The sequence below is a fragment of the Abrus precatorius genome, unplaced genomic scaffold, assembly GCF_003935025.1.
Source record: "Abrus precatorius isolate BTA unplaced genomic scaffold, Abrus_2018 Scaffold3, whole genome shotgun sequence".
In the NCBI taxonomy this organism is placed as follows: domain Eukaryota; kingdom Viridiplantae; phylum Streptophyta; class Magnoliopsida; order Fabales; family Fabaceae; genus Abrus; species Abrus precatorius.
Window position 1 is genome coordinate 12,507,571 of NW_020874373.1, and position 15,440 is coordinate 12,523,010.

General features: G+C 39.5%; 1 protein-coding gene and 1 non-coding gene across 2 annotated transcripts; one reads left to right on the forward strand and one right to left on the reverse strand.

Moving 5' to 3' along the window:
* Window positions 1-4,007: 4,007 nt before the first annotated feature.
* LOC113864014 lies at window positions 4,008-4,114 on the reverse strand. The gene has a single exon (XR_003504623.1). It is a non-coding gene; the product is annotated as a small nucleolar RNA R71 (small nucleolar RNA).
* A 632-nt stretch (window positions 4,115-4,746) lies between these two features.
* LOC113862192 lies at window positions 4,747-6,074 on the forward strand. The gene is made up of 2 exons (XM_027495308.1): window positions 4,747-5,738; window positions 6,017-6,074. The coding sequence occupies exons 1-2, from the start codon at window positions 4,747-4,749 to the stop codon at window positions 6,072-6,074; spliced, it is 1,050 nt and encodes a 349-aa protein (XP_027351109.1).
* The last annotated feature ends 9,366 nt before the right edge of the window (window positions 6,075-15,440 follow it).

Genomic DNA, 15,440 nt, shown 5'->3' on the forward strand with positions numbered 1-15,440 from the left:
AATATTGTAGCTTATAGCCATCTCTCTCTCAAATAAAATAAAATTGGTAAAGTGAGAACACTCTTTTTCATTACACACTTATTTTTTTTCCTCTAAATTTTTAAAACTAACTCTTTCACAAACTCACAGAACCAATGTTGAATCTAATAAGCTTCGATACCAATTTGATATTAGTTGGACATAATAACACTTACAAATATTTTGTTACATAGTCACGTTCATGGAAGGAAGAACGAAAGAGGAGCAAGGTCACTCAATATTATCACTTAATTGATTCTAATAAACATGGCATGACATGACATACTACCTTTTATAGCCATTACAAATTAATATAATATTATTTTAGAAACCAATTGAAGAAGGAATTGTAAAAGCTATCCTTTCAACTTATGGCTTAAAGTAAATGGTAGAATTTTGCACATTGCCCATACTTACAAATGTATCAATGTGACTGCTGTAACAGCCCGGCAACTCAATCGAGACTGACGACTGTCCCCACAAACTAACACGAGACTTTTCAGTGTACTTTGTCCTCACTTGCACACTTCCTGAGAACTTTCCAGAAAGTCACCAATCCCATAATTGCTCCAAGTTAAGCACGCTTAACTTTGAAGTTCTTAAGTGATAGGCCATCGAAAAGTAAATGCATTTTGTTGGTATAGGTAGTCCTAATCAATTCCTTTAAGCTATCCTTAACTATAAACACAGTCTCTGGATCCCCCTCTCATTCCGATGTAAGTTCGATTCATTCATGTGCCCCTTACCACCGGAAGCCTGCCAGGTAACCACTCCTTGTCCGTGCGACATTGCACTGACTATCACTCCCCGCCCTCACTTAGCGCCTGGGTGTCACATGCCCATCAGCTTCCGCGTGATTCGTCTTTGAACCACACCGTACTGGGAGAGAAGCTTGCTCTGATACCAAAAATTGTAACACCTTAAATTTAATTTTCCAATAAATAAGAAATTTCACAAATTTTGGAAATAATAAAATTCTCATTTTAATTCAAGTTTCATCAACCATTTCAAATAAAAGAAGGGGTTACAAATTATATCAACAGTTGCTACAGGACTTATTCTAATACAACAGTTTTCCAAAATAATATTCTAAGTCCTATAGCAATTCCATCCACCCCTTCACTGAGCCCGGTGTTGATCGTCTTGATTACCTGAAAAATGAATGTAAGGGTGAATACTCTACACTACCCAAAACACACAATCAACATAGAGTCCCACCTCCAATACATTCAACAAACACAATCACAGGCAACAATTCACATCCATAAGTACAAAACACAAATTCATGCATACGCATACCAGCCACACTCACTATAGTACTGTAATCACAAATTTACACCATGAATGGTCGCCGGTTACCCCCGTCTCACGGATACCACGTGGGCAATCACGGGTCGCTCAGCAAGGATAGTGGTCAGAGGTCTAGTCAGGAAGAGAGAGTGTGGCCTGTGGTGCACCCGTTCCGCAGTCGGTGTCACCACTACTCTCTCATCCCCAAGATATTCCTACTGTCCTCATCTTCCACACTCCAGTGTATCGCTGAACCATTCACAGCACATCATAATGGCGCTAATACACCCATTCACACATTTCAATATATGACACATAGCCCACATTTAATAGTACACGACACTAGGTCCATATTTGTTCAACTATACGGTACTAGGCCCATATTTCATTTTCACAGCACATAGCCCACAATTCATTCATGCCACACGACCCCTAGCTTATTTCCATTCATATTACATGGCCCTCGGGCCCACATTTTCACAATGTTCATTCAGATATACACACATGTATAAATGGCACAAGTGCCTACATCACATATCTCAGCAATTTCCTACCCTCTACTCAGCCACATCACAATATCACACAAAATATCAGCAAATCACACATAAAGGAGTAGGGTAGAGTCCCTTTTTACCTTGGATTAAAGACCCACGTCCGAACTCAACTACGGAAATGCTCCCCACATGACTTTTGGCCTAAACACATGGAAGAATTCCATTAAAACCCCAAAAATCACCAAGAACAGAGAAAGGGAAGGAAAACAAAAATCCTAACCGTTTCAAACTCACCTTCAAGCGTTCCCCACACAAATCTGATAAGTCTGTAATTAGGTCCTTTTTTACAGCCCATATATTCATATTTGATCTTTATTTTCTTTGGGTTTTATACTAATTTATATATTAATTGTGCAGTTTGGTATAAAGACGCTGCAAGTGAATTTTGGGTGCATTATGGGCCTAAATTGATGGAAGATTAGAGTTTTGCAGAAGTCAGCACGCCCAAACCCATTCAATAAGCATGGGGTGCTTCAAGCCCATGTACAGTCGTGCTTAAGGCATTGCACGGCCGTGCTCATCTGTGGGAAGCCCATTTATGAAGAGTTCTTAGGGTTTTCAAATCCTATAAAAGGGAAGATCTGGGGCACCATTGAAAAAACATTGTTTTTACATCTTGGCTTTGACTCTAGAAATCATCTGATATCTTCTCTCTTGCACGGGATCTTTGGCACATGCTTGGCAACACTTGGAGCTTCAAGCGATCGTACTTGAAGACCAGGAACACATCTCACACTCTAGTTTGCTATTTCTTTTGATTATGGCTTTGTTGATGATTATTTTAGTTCTTTTCTTTAGCATGAGTAACTAAGTCCATAGCTAGGGCTATGGAAACTATTGTTCATGAATTTATGGGATTTTGATGTTTCAATCTAAATTTGATTTTCGTTTCGTGATTAGACTTTATCCTATTGCACTTCTCTCTTAATTCTAATTAATTATATCATTAGGTGACCGTACCTCGGTTAATTAATAGATCTATAGGGTAAAATAAGACAAAGGATTAGGTGGACCAAACCAATCTTTCTCTTCTAATTGTTATTAAATTAACAAGTTCATAGGTTCCTTAAGCTTTCTCAAATTGATGTCTTGCATGACCATTGGGGATATTAATTTATAGAAAAGAATATTAATATTGCATAACCATTGGGTATTGATAGTATTTGTATGAATGATTGGTAATCACAAGGAAATTGGATTTAGAGTTAAATAGAAAAATAACATAAAGGATTGAATGAGAAAACCCATATGCCCTAAGTTCCTCTCCGATAAGTTTAACCAAGACGTGCATTGTATTCCTTGCTCTTAGTTTTATAATTGATTTTATAAATTTTTGTTTTTAATTAATCTCGTATCTTTGAAGCTTAAACAATTGAATTAGGAAATTCTTAGTAATTGGAAAACAATCCTTGTGGGATGATATTTCGGGAACTTAATTTAAGAATCCTTTATTAGTTTTTGATGAGTACACTTGCCCTCCGAACAAGTGTCTAGCACCGTTGCCGAGGATTATTTTTTCAATATTAAGAAAATCTCAAATTTAATTGATTTAAGCAATTTATGTTTTATTTTATTTTGTTTTGTTTAGTGTTAAATTTTTCTTTTATATTTTATAATTTTTCTTTTTATTTTATTTTAATTTTTTTTATTTCACAATTTCTTTTAATGTATACTCACTCGTTCTAAGTGCTCTACAACTTGTTTATTGATCCGGAGATTGATAGAACAACGCATAGACAAAGAAAAGAAGTGAGAGAGCAAAGAATGACAGAGGGAAGGAGATTGATTCAAGATTATATGATACCGACTGCTAAAGGCACCCCTGGAAGCATCACAGCTCCTAATGTGGAGGCAAACAATTTTGAATTGAAACCAGCACTCATAACCATGGTCCAGAACTCCATATAGTTTTGAGGCATGCCTAATGAAGACCCCAATTTACATCTAACAAAGTTCCTCTGATTGACAGATACCATAAAATACAATTGAGTCTCCAATGATGTTATTCGACTCCACTTGTTCCCATTCTCAGTGTCCGAAAGAGTGAATGCATGGTTTTCCTCACTCCCAGCCAATTCCATCAGAACTTGGGAGGATCTCACTCAGCAATTATTGGGAGAGTACTTTCCCCCATCAAGGTCCTCTAAGCTTATGACGGAGATATGTTGCTTCCAACAATATGAATCAGAATCCTTATTCGAAACATAGGAGCGATTTGGAGAGCTTTTGAGGAGATGTCCTCATCATGATTTTCTGACGTGGAGACAGGTACAAATTTTTTACAGTGGCTTATCAATCACTACCAGGGCTACAATTGATGCCGTAGCAGGAGGTCCCTGATAAGAAAAGATCCAAATGATGCATACAAGCTGATAGATGAGATGACATCTTCTAGCTTTCAGTGGCACACCGCTGACTCTTACGACATCAAGATGAAAGAGACCGCTCTGGTCTACCAAGCAGAGAGCAGCAGCCCACTAATGAACCAAATGGCAGTCCTTGCAAAGTAACTAGAATCTTTAATGAAGGCTCAAGACTAACTTGTAAGAGCTCTACAAGCCCAGAATTTAAGCAAAAAGAGGCAAACTTCATGGGCAATCATAGTTTGGGGTGGAGGAGTAATCCTCCTAACTCTTGGGGGAATGGCTTTGAAAGTCAAAATTCAAGTGTTTATCGCCCTCCTCATGTGCAAAGTCAGGGAGCAAGACCTGAAAGCAAAAAAACTCCTAGATCTCAGTCCAACTTTCAAGAACAGATGATGTAATATGTGCATTATTCTAATAAGAGAATGATAGATCTTGAATCCAAGTTAGACCAACATATTGAGAGAACTGATAAGAGGTTCGCAGAGGTTAAATTTAAAATACAAGCCAGCTACTCCAAGATGAGTGCACAATTAGAGCAAATTACGAATCTTCTGAGTCAAAGAGTGATGGGAACACTACCATCTCAACCTGAGCCTAATCCAAGGAAGCAATGCAATGCCATTACTCTAAGAAGTGGGAAAAATTTGAATGGGACGAAAACACATAAGTCATGCATGCCTGTGCTGAAGGAGGAGCACGCCCTTGCATCACCTTGCACGCCTATGCTGCCTGAAACAAAATGGTCGTGCTTAGAACAGCATGCCCTTGCAGACAACGAAGGCACAATTGTGCTAGACGGAAGCAAGGTCGTGCTCAACGAAGGCACGCCCGTGCTGGATGATGAGAAAGGTCGTGCTTACCACCCATATGTGAAAAATGAGACAAGGGAAGATGCATCAGTGGTAACAAAACTGAAAGTTCCATTTCCACAACGATTGATGAGTAGCCAGAGAGACCCTCAGTTTAATAAGTTCCTTGGGATCCTCAGAAAGCTCCACATCAATATTCCTTTTGTTGAACCCATATCACAGATGCCGAAATATGCTAAATTTCTCAAGGAGATGCTAAGCAGCAAAAAGAAATTGGAAGAATTCGAGACAGTCAGATTGAATGAGGAGTGCTCAGCAATTTTACTAAGGAAGCTGCCGCTTAAGCTTAAGGATCTAGGGAGTTTTATAATTCCTTGCACTATAGGCAATTCTTATTTTGATAAAGCGCTCTGTGATTTAGGTGCTAGCATCAATCTAATGCTATTTTCTGTGTTTAAAAGGTTGGGTATGCAAGAACCCAAGCCAACTTCAATCTCTCTGCAGCTTACTGATCGTTTAATAACGTATCCTAAGGGCATAGTGGAGGATGTCCTAGTCAAGGTAGATAAGTTTATGTTTCCTGCAGATTTCATTATCCTTGACATGGAAGAGGATGACAAAGTACCCATCATACTAGGGAGGCCTTTCCTAGCCACAGGAAGAACGATAATAGATGTTCAGCAAGGGAAGCTCACACTGAGGCTAGATAAAGAGGAAGTTGTATTTCAAGTTTTCAATTCTTTCAAGTACCCTTATAGCGAAGAGTCCTATCACTTTGTGAGTACTATAGATATTGCTTCTCCTCCTCTAATTTATGTGAAGCATGGAACCACAAGAAAAAGGCCAAGGAGGAAGCAATATAAGAAGAAGAAAAGACAAAAGCTTAAACCATCCATTAATAAGCCTCCTAATTCGAAGCTTAAATTTTCTTCTCTTTATTCTAATCCCTATCTTATGAATAAATTTTCTGATGTAATAGGTGTTGGGGAGGCAAAGTTGTTGGGGAGACAATTGCATATCAAGGGAGTCACCTTTGAGACTCTTACATTTTTCCCATCATGATTTAACAGGAACATCAGGCTCGTGACGTTAAACAAGCGCTCCCAGGAGGCAACCTGTATCTTTTATTTTATTTAAATTTTATTTTTTTTTGTTTATTTTAATTTTTTCTATTTATATTTTATTTTTTCTATTTATATTTTATTTTTAGAATAAAGAATAAGTATATTGAAAGATTGCAAGAACGGAGTTGATTGTTCCCACACTTTTGAGCTCTGATTTGGAAGCACGCCCGTGCTCATCACATACACGGCCATGCATTGACTCGCAGTTGTGAGAGAAAGCTTTACATCATAAGCATGAGCATGCTCAAGATTTCAGTATGGTCGTGCTCCCTCACCCGAAGCTGTCGCGCCAAGAATTATCAGGGAACCTCTTTCTTTTTTATTCAATTGCCCTCTTTGCATGCTTTTAAGTTAATTGCTTTCAAACATTGAGGACAATATTTCGCTTTAAGTATGGGGGAGTAGTTCCTAATTATATGATTGTTATTTGCATATTACTGAGTAAAGTGTCTATACTATTTTTTATAATAATTTAAAACTTTTTCCCTCATGGAACCCAATTTTTTCCAGATAGAAGAGCATGTTGAGTGATTATTATTGGCGTTATACTTTTATTTAGAAACTAATATTTTAGTTAGGTTCTTTACTTTTATGCTCTACATTAAATTTTAACCCATAGATATGAGTTTTGAGCCTTAAAGGGGATTTCTATCTTAATTTAATTAATTGTACCCCTTTCCTCATTGTTTTGTGTGATTATCTCCTTAGGTTTTGTGCTCTAGAACTTGACTTGGAACCGACTTAAGACTTCTCTTTTTAATTACGTGTTTTTAATATGATTGAGGCATAATAGGATTTTTATTCTTGGCCTTCAGCATGTTTAAGATACAACTAGTTGTCCACTTTGAGCTTTATTGATTTTCTTGGTCCCTTGCATTAAATTTATAAAATATTTTGATGATCTTGAGTTTATGAATGGAGCAATTGAGTTGTTGAATTTTTTGATTAATTCTCATCTATATCTCTCATATGCAAAAAGAAAGAAAGAATGAAAAAGAAAATAAAAAAAAAGAAAAAAAAGAAAAACGGCTATATATGATTGAAAGGAGAGAGGAGTAAAGATACTATTTATATACAAAAATATAAAAATTACTCAAAGAGCTTCATTTGTAAACTTAGGGGATGTTTATAATTTTTATAATTTATTAACCCTTTATATATCCCCTTTCTTTCATTTATCTCACCTCAAATTATCATAACCCCTTGGCCACATTATAACCTGAAAAAGACCTCATGATTTTTACTTGCATTTAATTTATTTAGTGGGGAGTCAGTTTATAATTAAGCCTATGGTAGTACATCTTCTTTAGGAGAATTGAGTGATATCTTATTTTCCCTTAGTGAGAGAGGAAAGTAGAGTACATCAGTTTGATGTTTGAGTGAAAAGTATGGAAATATAAGATTCTAATTGGGAATCCTTTTGATTGCTTATGCTCAGTGATATTACTCTTGTTGCTCTCTTTATCTCCTCATCTCAGGTTCCTTATGTGGTATTATGTTTTAAGTTATTATGTTACTCTTAACCAGCACTTTGCTTGAGGACAAACAAACAGATAAGTATAGGGGAGTTGATAAGTCTGTAATTAGGCCCTCTTTTACAGCCTATATATTCATATTTGATCTTTATTTTATTTGGGTTTTACACTAATTTATATATTAATTGTGCAGTTTGGTATAAAGAGGATGCAAGTGGATTTTGGGTGCATTCTGGGGTGCATTTTGGGCCCAAATTGATGGAAGATTAGAGCTTCGCAGCAGTCAACATGCCCAGACCCATTCAATAAGCACGGGGTGCTTCGAGCCCATGCACAGTCGTACTTAAGGCCTTGCACGACTGTACTCATCTGTGGGAAGTCCATTTATGAAAAGTGCTTAGGGTTTTCAAATCCTATAAAAGGGAAGATCTGGGGCACCATTGAAAAAACACTGTTTTTACATCTTGGCTTTGGCTCTAGAAATCATCTAATATCTTCTCTCTTGCACGGGATCTTTGGCACATGCTTGGCGACACTTGGAGCTTCAAGCGATCATACTTGAAGACCGGGAACACATCTCACACTCTAGTTTGCTATTTCTTTTGATTATGGCTTTGTTGATGATTGTTTTAATTCTTTTCTTTAGCATGAGTAACTAAGTCCATAGCTAGGGCTATGAGAACTATTGTTCATGAATTTATGAGATTTTGATGTTTGAATCTAAATTTGATTTCCGTTTTGTGATTAGATTTTATCCTATTGCACTTCTCTCTTAATCCTAATTAATTATATCGTTAGGCGACTGTACCTTGGTTAATTAATAGATCTATAGGGTAAAACGAGACAAAGGATTAGGTGGACCAAACCAATCTTTCTCTTCTAATCGTTATTAAATTAACAAGTTCATAGGTTCCTTAAGCTTTCTCAAATTGATGTCTTGCATGACCATTAGGGATATTAATTTAGAGAAAAGAATATTAATATTGCATGACTATTGGGTATTGATAGTATTCGTATGAATGATTGGTAATCACAAGGAAATTGGATTTAGAGTTAAATAGAAAAATAACATAAAGGATTGAATGAGAAAATCCATATGCCCTAGGTTCCTTTCCGATAAGTTTAACCAAGACGTGCATTGTATTCCTTGCTCTTAGTTTTATAATTGATTTTATAAATTTTTGTTTTTAATTAATCTCGTATCTTTGAAGCTTAAACAATTGAATTAGGAAATTCTTAGTAATTGGAAAATAATCCTTGTGGGACGATATTTCAGGAACTTAATTTAAGAACCATTTATTACTTTTCGATGGGTACACTTGCCCTCTGAACAAAATCCGAGCTCTAATCTCGCTCCTGAACGTGTCAGGCCTGTGATTTATTATTGAGTAATCTATAATATTTTATACTTGTTAAATGTTAATTGAAGGATTAATTTGGTATTGGAATAGATTTAGATGGAGTTTGAAATTATTTATAAAAAAAAAAAAAAAAAGTGAACAGTATCGTTTGAACAGTGTCAGAAGAACAGTAAAACCGCCTATGAACAGTGCAAATCGCGTACAAACCGTGTATGAACAGTGCAAACCGCGTATGTACAGTGACTGCTGACGTCATCAGTGACGTCATGGCTGACGTCACATACGCGTACAATACGCGTGCACAGTATTTTCCAGCGTGAATAGTGCCCTGAACAGTGTTTCCGGCGTGAACAGTAAGGCGGTGAACATCGTTTCCGGCGGTGAAAAGTAAATTTCAAAAAATTTCTATAAAAAGAGGGGCTTCACACGAAATTTTCATTTCTTCACCCCTATCCAAGGTTCTCAAAGGTTCTAAGGCCAAATACCACCATTTCGCTTATACTAAACCTTCCTAAACTTAGATTTCTTGCCAGATCTGAGATTCTACGTCTATTCTGAGGGATTTGAAGTAAGTTTCTTTAAGTTTGAAGCTAGATTTACCGTTCGTTTCTCTTCTCCTTCTCTTTCTCATAGAAATTCATGGTGTTCTTAGGAGAAACTTCGTTCTAAAGCTGAATCTTCGGTGAATCTTGCATTAAAACAAATAATATTCGGTAGATCTAGTGTGAATCATCTTTCTGAGGTAAGGGGAGTTTACTTTAACCTATGAACTACGTTTTGAACGGTTTAATATGCTATTTCAAGATGTTTTGATATGATTTTGTTAGATCTATTAAATAAAAGCTATTTTCTAAGCTGTAACTGTTGTTAATTGATTTAAAATGCTGAGATTTTGGCTGATCTATCTTAAACTTGCCTTAGCTGAGCTGTTAAAATAATTTTGGCGGAGTGCATCATGCTGAGATATATGTTTTACATCATTATAGAGCCGAGTTACATGTTTAGGTGGGTAGACGTGTAACGGTAAGTTCATGCTGAGCTGCTGTGCTGTCTGAATTCAGATACCGGAATGGGTCGCTCCCGGACCGGCTCGGTTCCTTCTGGATTACTTAGGCTGTGAAACCAGTTGGAAACCGTTTTCATGCTGTGCATTAGATGGGCTGGAATGCATGGGATTATTGCTGTGAGAAATATTTTGTTCTATATATATGATTTTATTTTAAGTTTAGTAAGCTCACCCTTGCATTTCTTTCTATGTCGTTGTGTACGTGTGTACTGCGATGATCGTACGGTGGTACGTGAGCAGATGTAGCAGGTGTTGCATCTACTTCACAGGCTGAGGGGCCAGTGAAGAAATGATTGAAGCTGGGGTCGAGTAATATTGCATCAAAGTCCTTTTTCCTTATATTTTGAGACCTCATGTAGAGGGAGCTACGTAGTATAATTTTGGGTATTTTGAATATTATGAACTAAATGTAATATTGTGTTGTTTTATTAGATATTTGTTGTAAGAAACTCTGTTTTATTTTGAATGAGAAGAGAATTTCATATTTATATTCTCTATACTTTATTTATTTTAAATAAGTTTGTGATGTAGAAACAATGTTCTCGGTTCCTTATAAAAGGGGTCGTGACAGAACGACTTTGGAGGAAATTAATCGGTGGAATAGGGCTTTGGGCATGAGAGGATCGAAGGGAGAGGGAGAAATAACTCTCCCCGAACCTTAACCTCCTTTAACTCCTTTTTTGGTCGCAACACTCTCGCTGCAGTGAGATATTTTTGCTGCAGCGCTGCAGCGAAAATATCAGACAAAACTGCACCCTGATTTCTGCAGAATCTCGCTATAGTGAGACTGAACCCAGAAATGCACCCCAAACTGTCACTAGAGTGAGACGTCTCTCGCTACAGCAAGAAGGCGACAGTTCTAGTCCTTTCTCCTAGGGCCTTCTCGCTGCAGCGAAAACAACCCAGTAACACGCCCTGCACTTAGGCACTTAGCCCATTTCAGCCCAACCAGTCATGCATACATATAAATACAGACATCCATGTACTTAATACACATAAACCTCATTATCAAATAAATCACACACATGAATATATATATATATATATATATAATAATAATAATAATAATAATAATCCAAAAATTTGGGGCGTTACAACATAATGGTATCAGAGCAGTTCATCCAAACCGGACTGGGGTATTAGGCTGAAGCGTCCAAGATAAGTGTTAATTGTTTTGTTTTCCTGAATTATAAATGTATTATTGATTTGATGTGCTGGATTGTGACTGTTAAATTGTGTAGCTTAGAATATGTCTGGTAGAGGTAGAGGTAGAGGTAGAGGTAGAGGTGCTAGAGGCACCAATGACCTCATGGAACGCATGACTCAGATTCTGGAAGCCATGGTGCATAATCAAGGCGGAGAACTGGCTGAGTATAGAGAGTTATCTGCCTTCACTAGGCATGATCCTCCAAAGTTTGAGGGTGGATTCAATCCCGAAGGAGCCCAAAGGTGGGTGACCAATGTGGAGAAGATCTTCAATGCTATGGGGTGTCGTGAGGAGAACAAGGTTGCCTATGCCACCTACTTGCTGTGTGGGGAGGCTGAGGACTGGTGGAGGTTTGCCAGTCAGACCCTGCCACAAGAAGATGGCTATGTTCAGTGGAAAACATTCAAGACCATATTTCTAGGGAACTACTTTCCCCGAGATCTAAGGAAGCAAAAAGCTAGGGAGTTCCTTGAGCTAAAGCAAGGAAGTATGACTGTGGGGGAATATGCAGCGAAGTTCCAAGAGTTGATGAAATACTGGCCTCACTATCAGCATGGTGATGGAGAGGAAGATCTATGTGCTCAATTTGAGCATGGATTGAGGCTAGACATCAGAGCTGCAGTCAGTGTGTTTCAACTAACAGACTTGCCTACTCTGGTGAGCAAGAGCAGAATATTTGAAGCCAACTCAAGGGGGAAGACAGTGGACAGTAGGGGAGCTGGTCCAGTGAGGTAAGATAGAAAACCCCCTAGGTTCTCAAGGGGACCGTATTCAGGCTCGAATAGTTCTCAATCCCGAGGGAATTCTTTCTAAGAGAGGAGTAGTGGAAATGGTTCAGGATCGAGTTCTTTCAGAGGGCCGCTCAAGTGCTTTAGGTGTGGAGGGCCACACATAGTGAAGGACTGCCCACAGCCGAGGATAACTCGTAGCAATTGTGGGAAGTCAGGGCACGTTGCCAATGAGTGCTGGGCCGCTAAGAGAAGCAGTAGTGCAAGTGCATCCCAGAGGCTGGAAGTACGGGGCAGAAGCTGAGCATTCCTGATAGAGTCTTTGCTATGAGTGGGGCAGAGGCTTCACAGTTAGAGGAGCTGATATGAGGTAAATGCATTATTAAGGGTTGATTGCTTGATGTGCTGTTTGATTCGGGTGCTACGTACTCCTTTATATCTGTGGACTGTATGAAAAGTTTGGGCTTGTATGTGACTGAATTACCATGTAATGTTGTGGTGACTACCCCTACGGGTAAGCCAGTTGTGATGTCATAGGTATGTCTGGGGTGTGTAATGATGGTACACGGTAGGGAATTTGAGGGGGATTTGATCTATTTGCCTCTTTCTCAACTGGATGTTATTCTGGGAATGGATTGACTTGCTGTCAACCATGTGCTGCTGGATTATAGAGGAAGGACCTTGATCTTCGGTGAGAAGATGGCAGAAGTTCCAAGACTCATGAGCCAAGATGCATGGGAGAACACGGTAAACGCCAAGGCTTTCATGGTGATGTTCTCAATGGAAGCCGAAAGTGTGGTGGAGCCGGAGTATATTCTAGTGGTGAGGGATTTCTTGGAGGTTTTTCCCAAAGATGTTTCTGAGCTATCGCCCGAGAGGGAGATAGAGTTTGTTATTGACCTTATTCTGGGAGCAAGTCTGATTTCTGTGGCACCTTACCGGATGTCACCAGTGGAGTTGGCGGAAGTTAAAAAGCAAGTAGAAGACTTGTTACAGAAACGGTTTGTGAGACTGAGTGTGTCACCGTGGGGAGCACTAGTGCTCTTGGTTAAGAAGAAAGATGGAAGCATGAGAATGTGTATGGATTACCGGCAGCTGAATAAGGTAACGGTTAAGAACAAGTATCCACTCCCGAGGATCGATGATTTGATGGATCAATTAAGAGGAGCAGCAGTGTTCTCAAAGATTGACCTAAGGTCGGGGTACCATCAAATTAGAGTGAAGGATGCAAATGTACCTAAGACGGCGTTCAGGACGCGGTATGGTTACTTTGAGTATTTGGTGATGCTGTTTGGGGTGACCAACGCGCCTGCGTTGTTCATGGACCACATGAACAGAATCTTCCACAAGTTTTTGGATAAGTTTGTGGTAGTGTTCATTGACGACATCCTCATCTATTCAAAGACTCAGAAAGAGCATGCCGAGCACTTGAGGGTTGTTCTACAAATTCTGAAGGAGAGACAGTTGTATGCGAAATTCTCCAAGTGCGAGTTCTGGTTGCCGGAGATCTAATTTCTGGGACATGTAGTGTCAAAGGAAGGGATCATGGTAGACTCTGCAAAAGTGGAAGCGGTGGCTGGGTGGCCAAGGCCGACGAATGTGACAGAGGTGCACAGTTTCCTTGGATTCGTGGGCTATTATAGGAAATTCATGGAGGGATTTTCTAAGATAGCGTTGCCCCTAACGAAGCTGACTTATAAGGGAAAGCAGTTTAAGTGGACCAAGGGGTGTGAAACTAGTTTCTTAAAGCTGAAGATAAGGCTGACTTCAGGGCCAATATTAGTACTGCCCAACCCAGAGCGGAAGTTTGATGTGTATTGTGATGCATCCAGGCAAGGACTTGGTTGTGTTTTAATGCAAGACGGGTGAGTGGTCGCCTATGTCTCGAGACAGTTGCGGCCGCATGAAGTCAACTATCCGACTCACGATCTGGAGTTAGCCGCAGTGGTATTTTGCTCTTAAGGTATGGAGGCATTACCTGTATGTAGTGAGGTTTGAGGTGTTCAGTGACCATAAGAGTTTGAAGTATCTATTTGATCAGAAGGAGCTGAATACGCGGCAGAGGAGATGGATGGAGTTCTTCAAGGACTATGACTTCACATTGTCTTACCACCCCAGCAAGGCAAATGTGGTGGCCGACGCTCTAAGCTGGAAATCATTGCACATGACAACAATGATGGTGAAAGAGATGGAGTTAATTGAGGAATTTTGAGACATGAACTTGGCCATAGAAGTAAGATCGGGGAGCTTATATCTTGGAGCCACGACGATTCATAACAACTTTTTGGTGTACGTCTGAAATGCTCAGCAAGGAGATGCTTTCCTGCAAGAGATGATGAGATAGAAGAGTGAAGGAAAGGATTTGGATTTCCACTGTGATGAAAACGGGATGATTAAGTTCCAGAACCGAGTGTGTATTCCTCAAGTGGATGAGCTGAGACAGATGGTGCTTGAGGAAACACATAAGAGCAGGATGAGTTTTCACCCCCGATGCAACTAAAATGTATTAGAATCTTCGGAAGAGTTTTTGGTGGAATGGAATAAAGAGGGATGTGGCTGAATATGTGGCTAAATGCTTAACTTGCCACAAAGCGAAGGTAGAGCACCAACGTCCACCTGAGTTGTTACAGCCATTGGAGATCCCTGAGTGAAAATGGGATAGTATTTCCATGGACTTTGTTTCTAGGCTGCCTAAGACCAGGAATAACCATGATGCCATCTGAGTGACAGTGGATCGGTTGACCAAGGTTGTATACTTTCTCCTGATCAACATGAAGTATAAATTGAAGCGACCTGCGGAGTTGTATGTGCGGAAGATAGTCAGGTTGCATGGAGTACCAACTAGTGTGGTGTCAGATAGAGATCCGAGGTTTACCTCGAGGTTTTGGGAGAGCCTGCAACGGGTGTTGGGGACTAAGTTGAGACTGAGCTCGGCTTATCACCCACAGACTGACGGTCAGACTAAACGGACAATCCAATCCCTGGAGGACTTGTTGAGGGCTTGTGTGCTCGAGCAGCAGAGAACTTGGGAAGAGTGCTTGCCGCTGGTAGAATTCACGTACAACAATAGTTATCACGCCAGTATTAGAATGACACCGTTTGAGGCCTTGTATGGGCGAAGGTGCAGAACTCTGTTTTGTTGGTATGAAACCGGAGAGGCGACTTTGTGTGCGCCGAATATGATCCAAAGGCAGAATGAGCAAATTAGAATGATCAAAGAGAAAATGAAGGCTGCGCAAGACAAGCAAAAGATCTACTATGATAAAAGGAGGAAACCGTTGGAGTTCCAAGTGGGGGACCATGTATTTCTGAAGGTCTCACCTGTAACTGGAGTGGGGAGAGCTCTGAAGTCTCGAAAGCTATCTCCTAAGTTTATTGGGTCGTTCGAAGTGCTGAGTAGAATTGGTCCTGCTGCATATCAGATCCCGTTGCCTCCGAATCT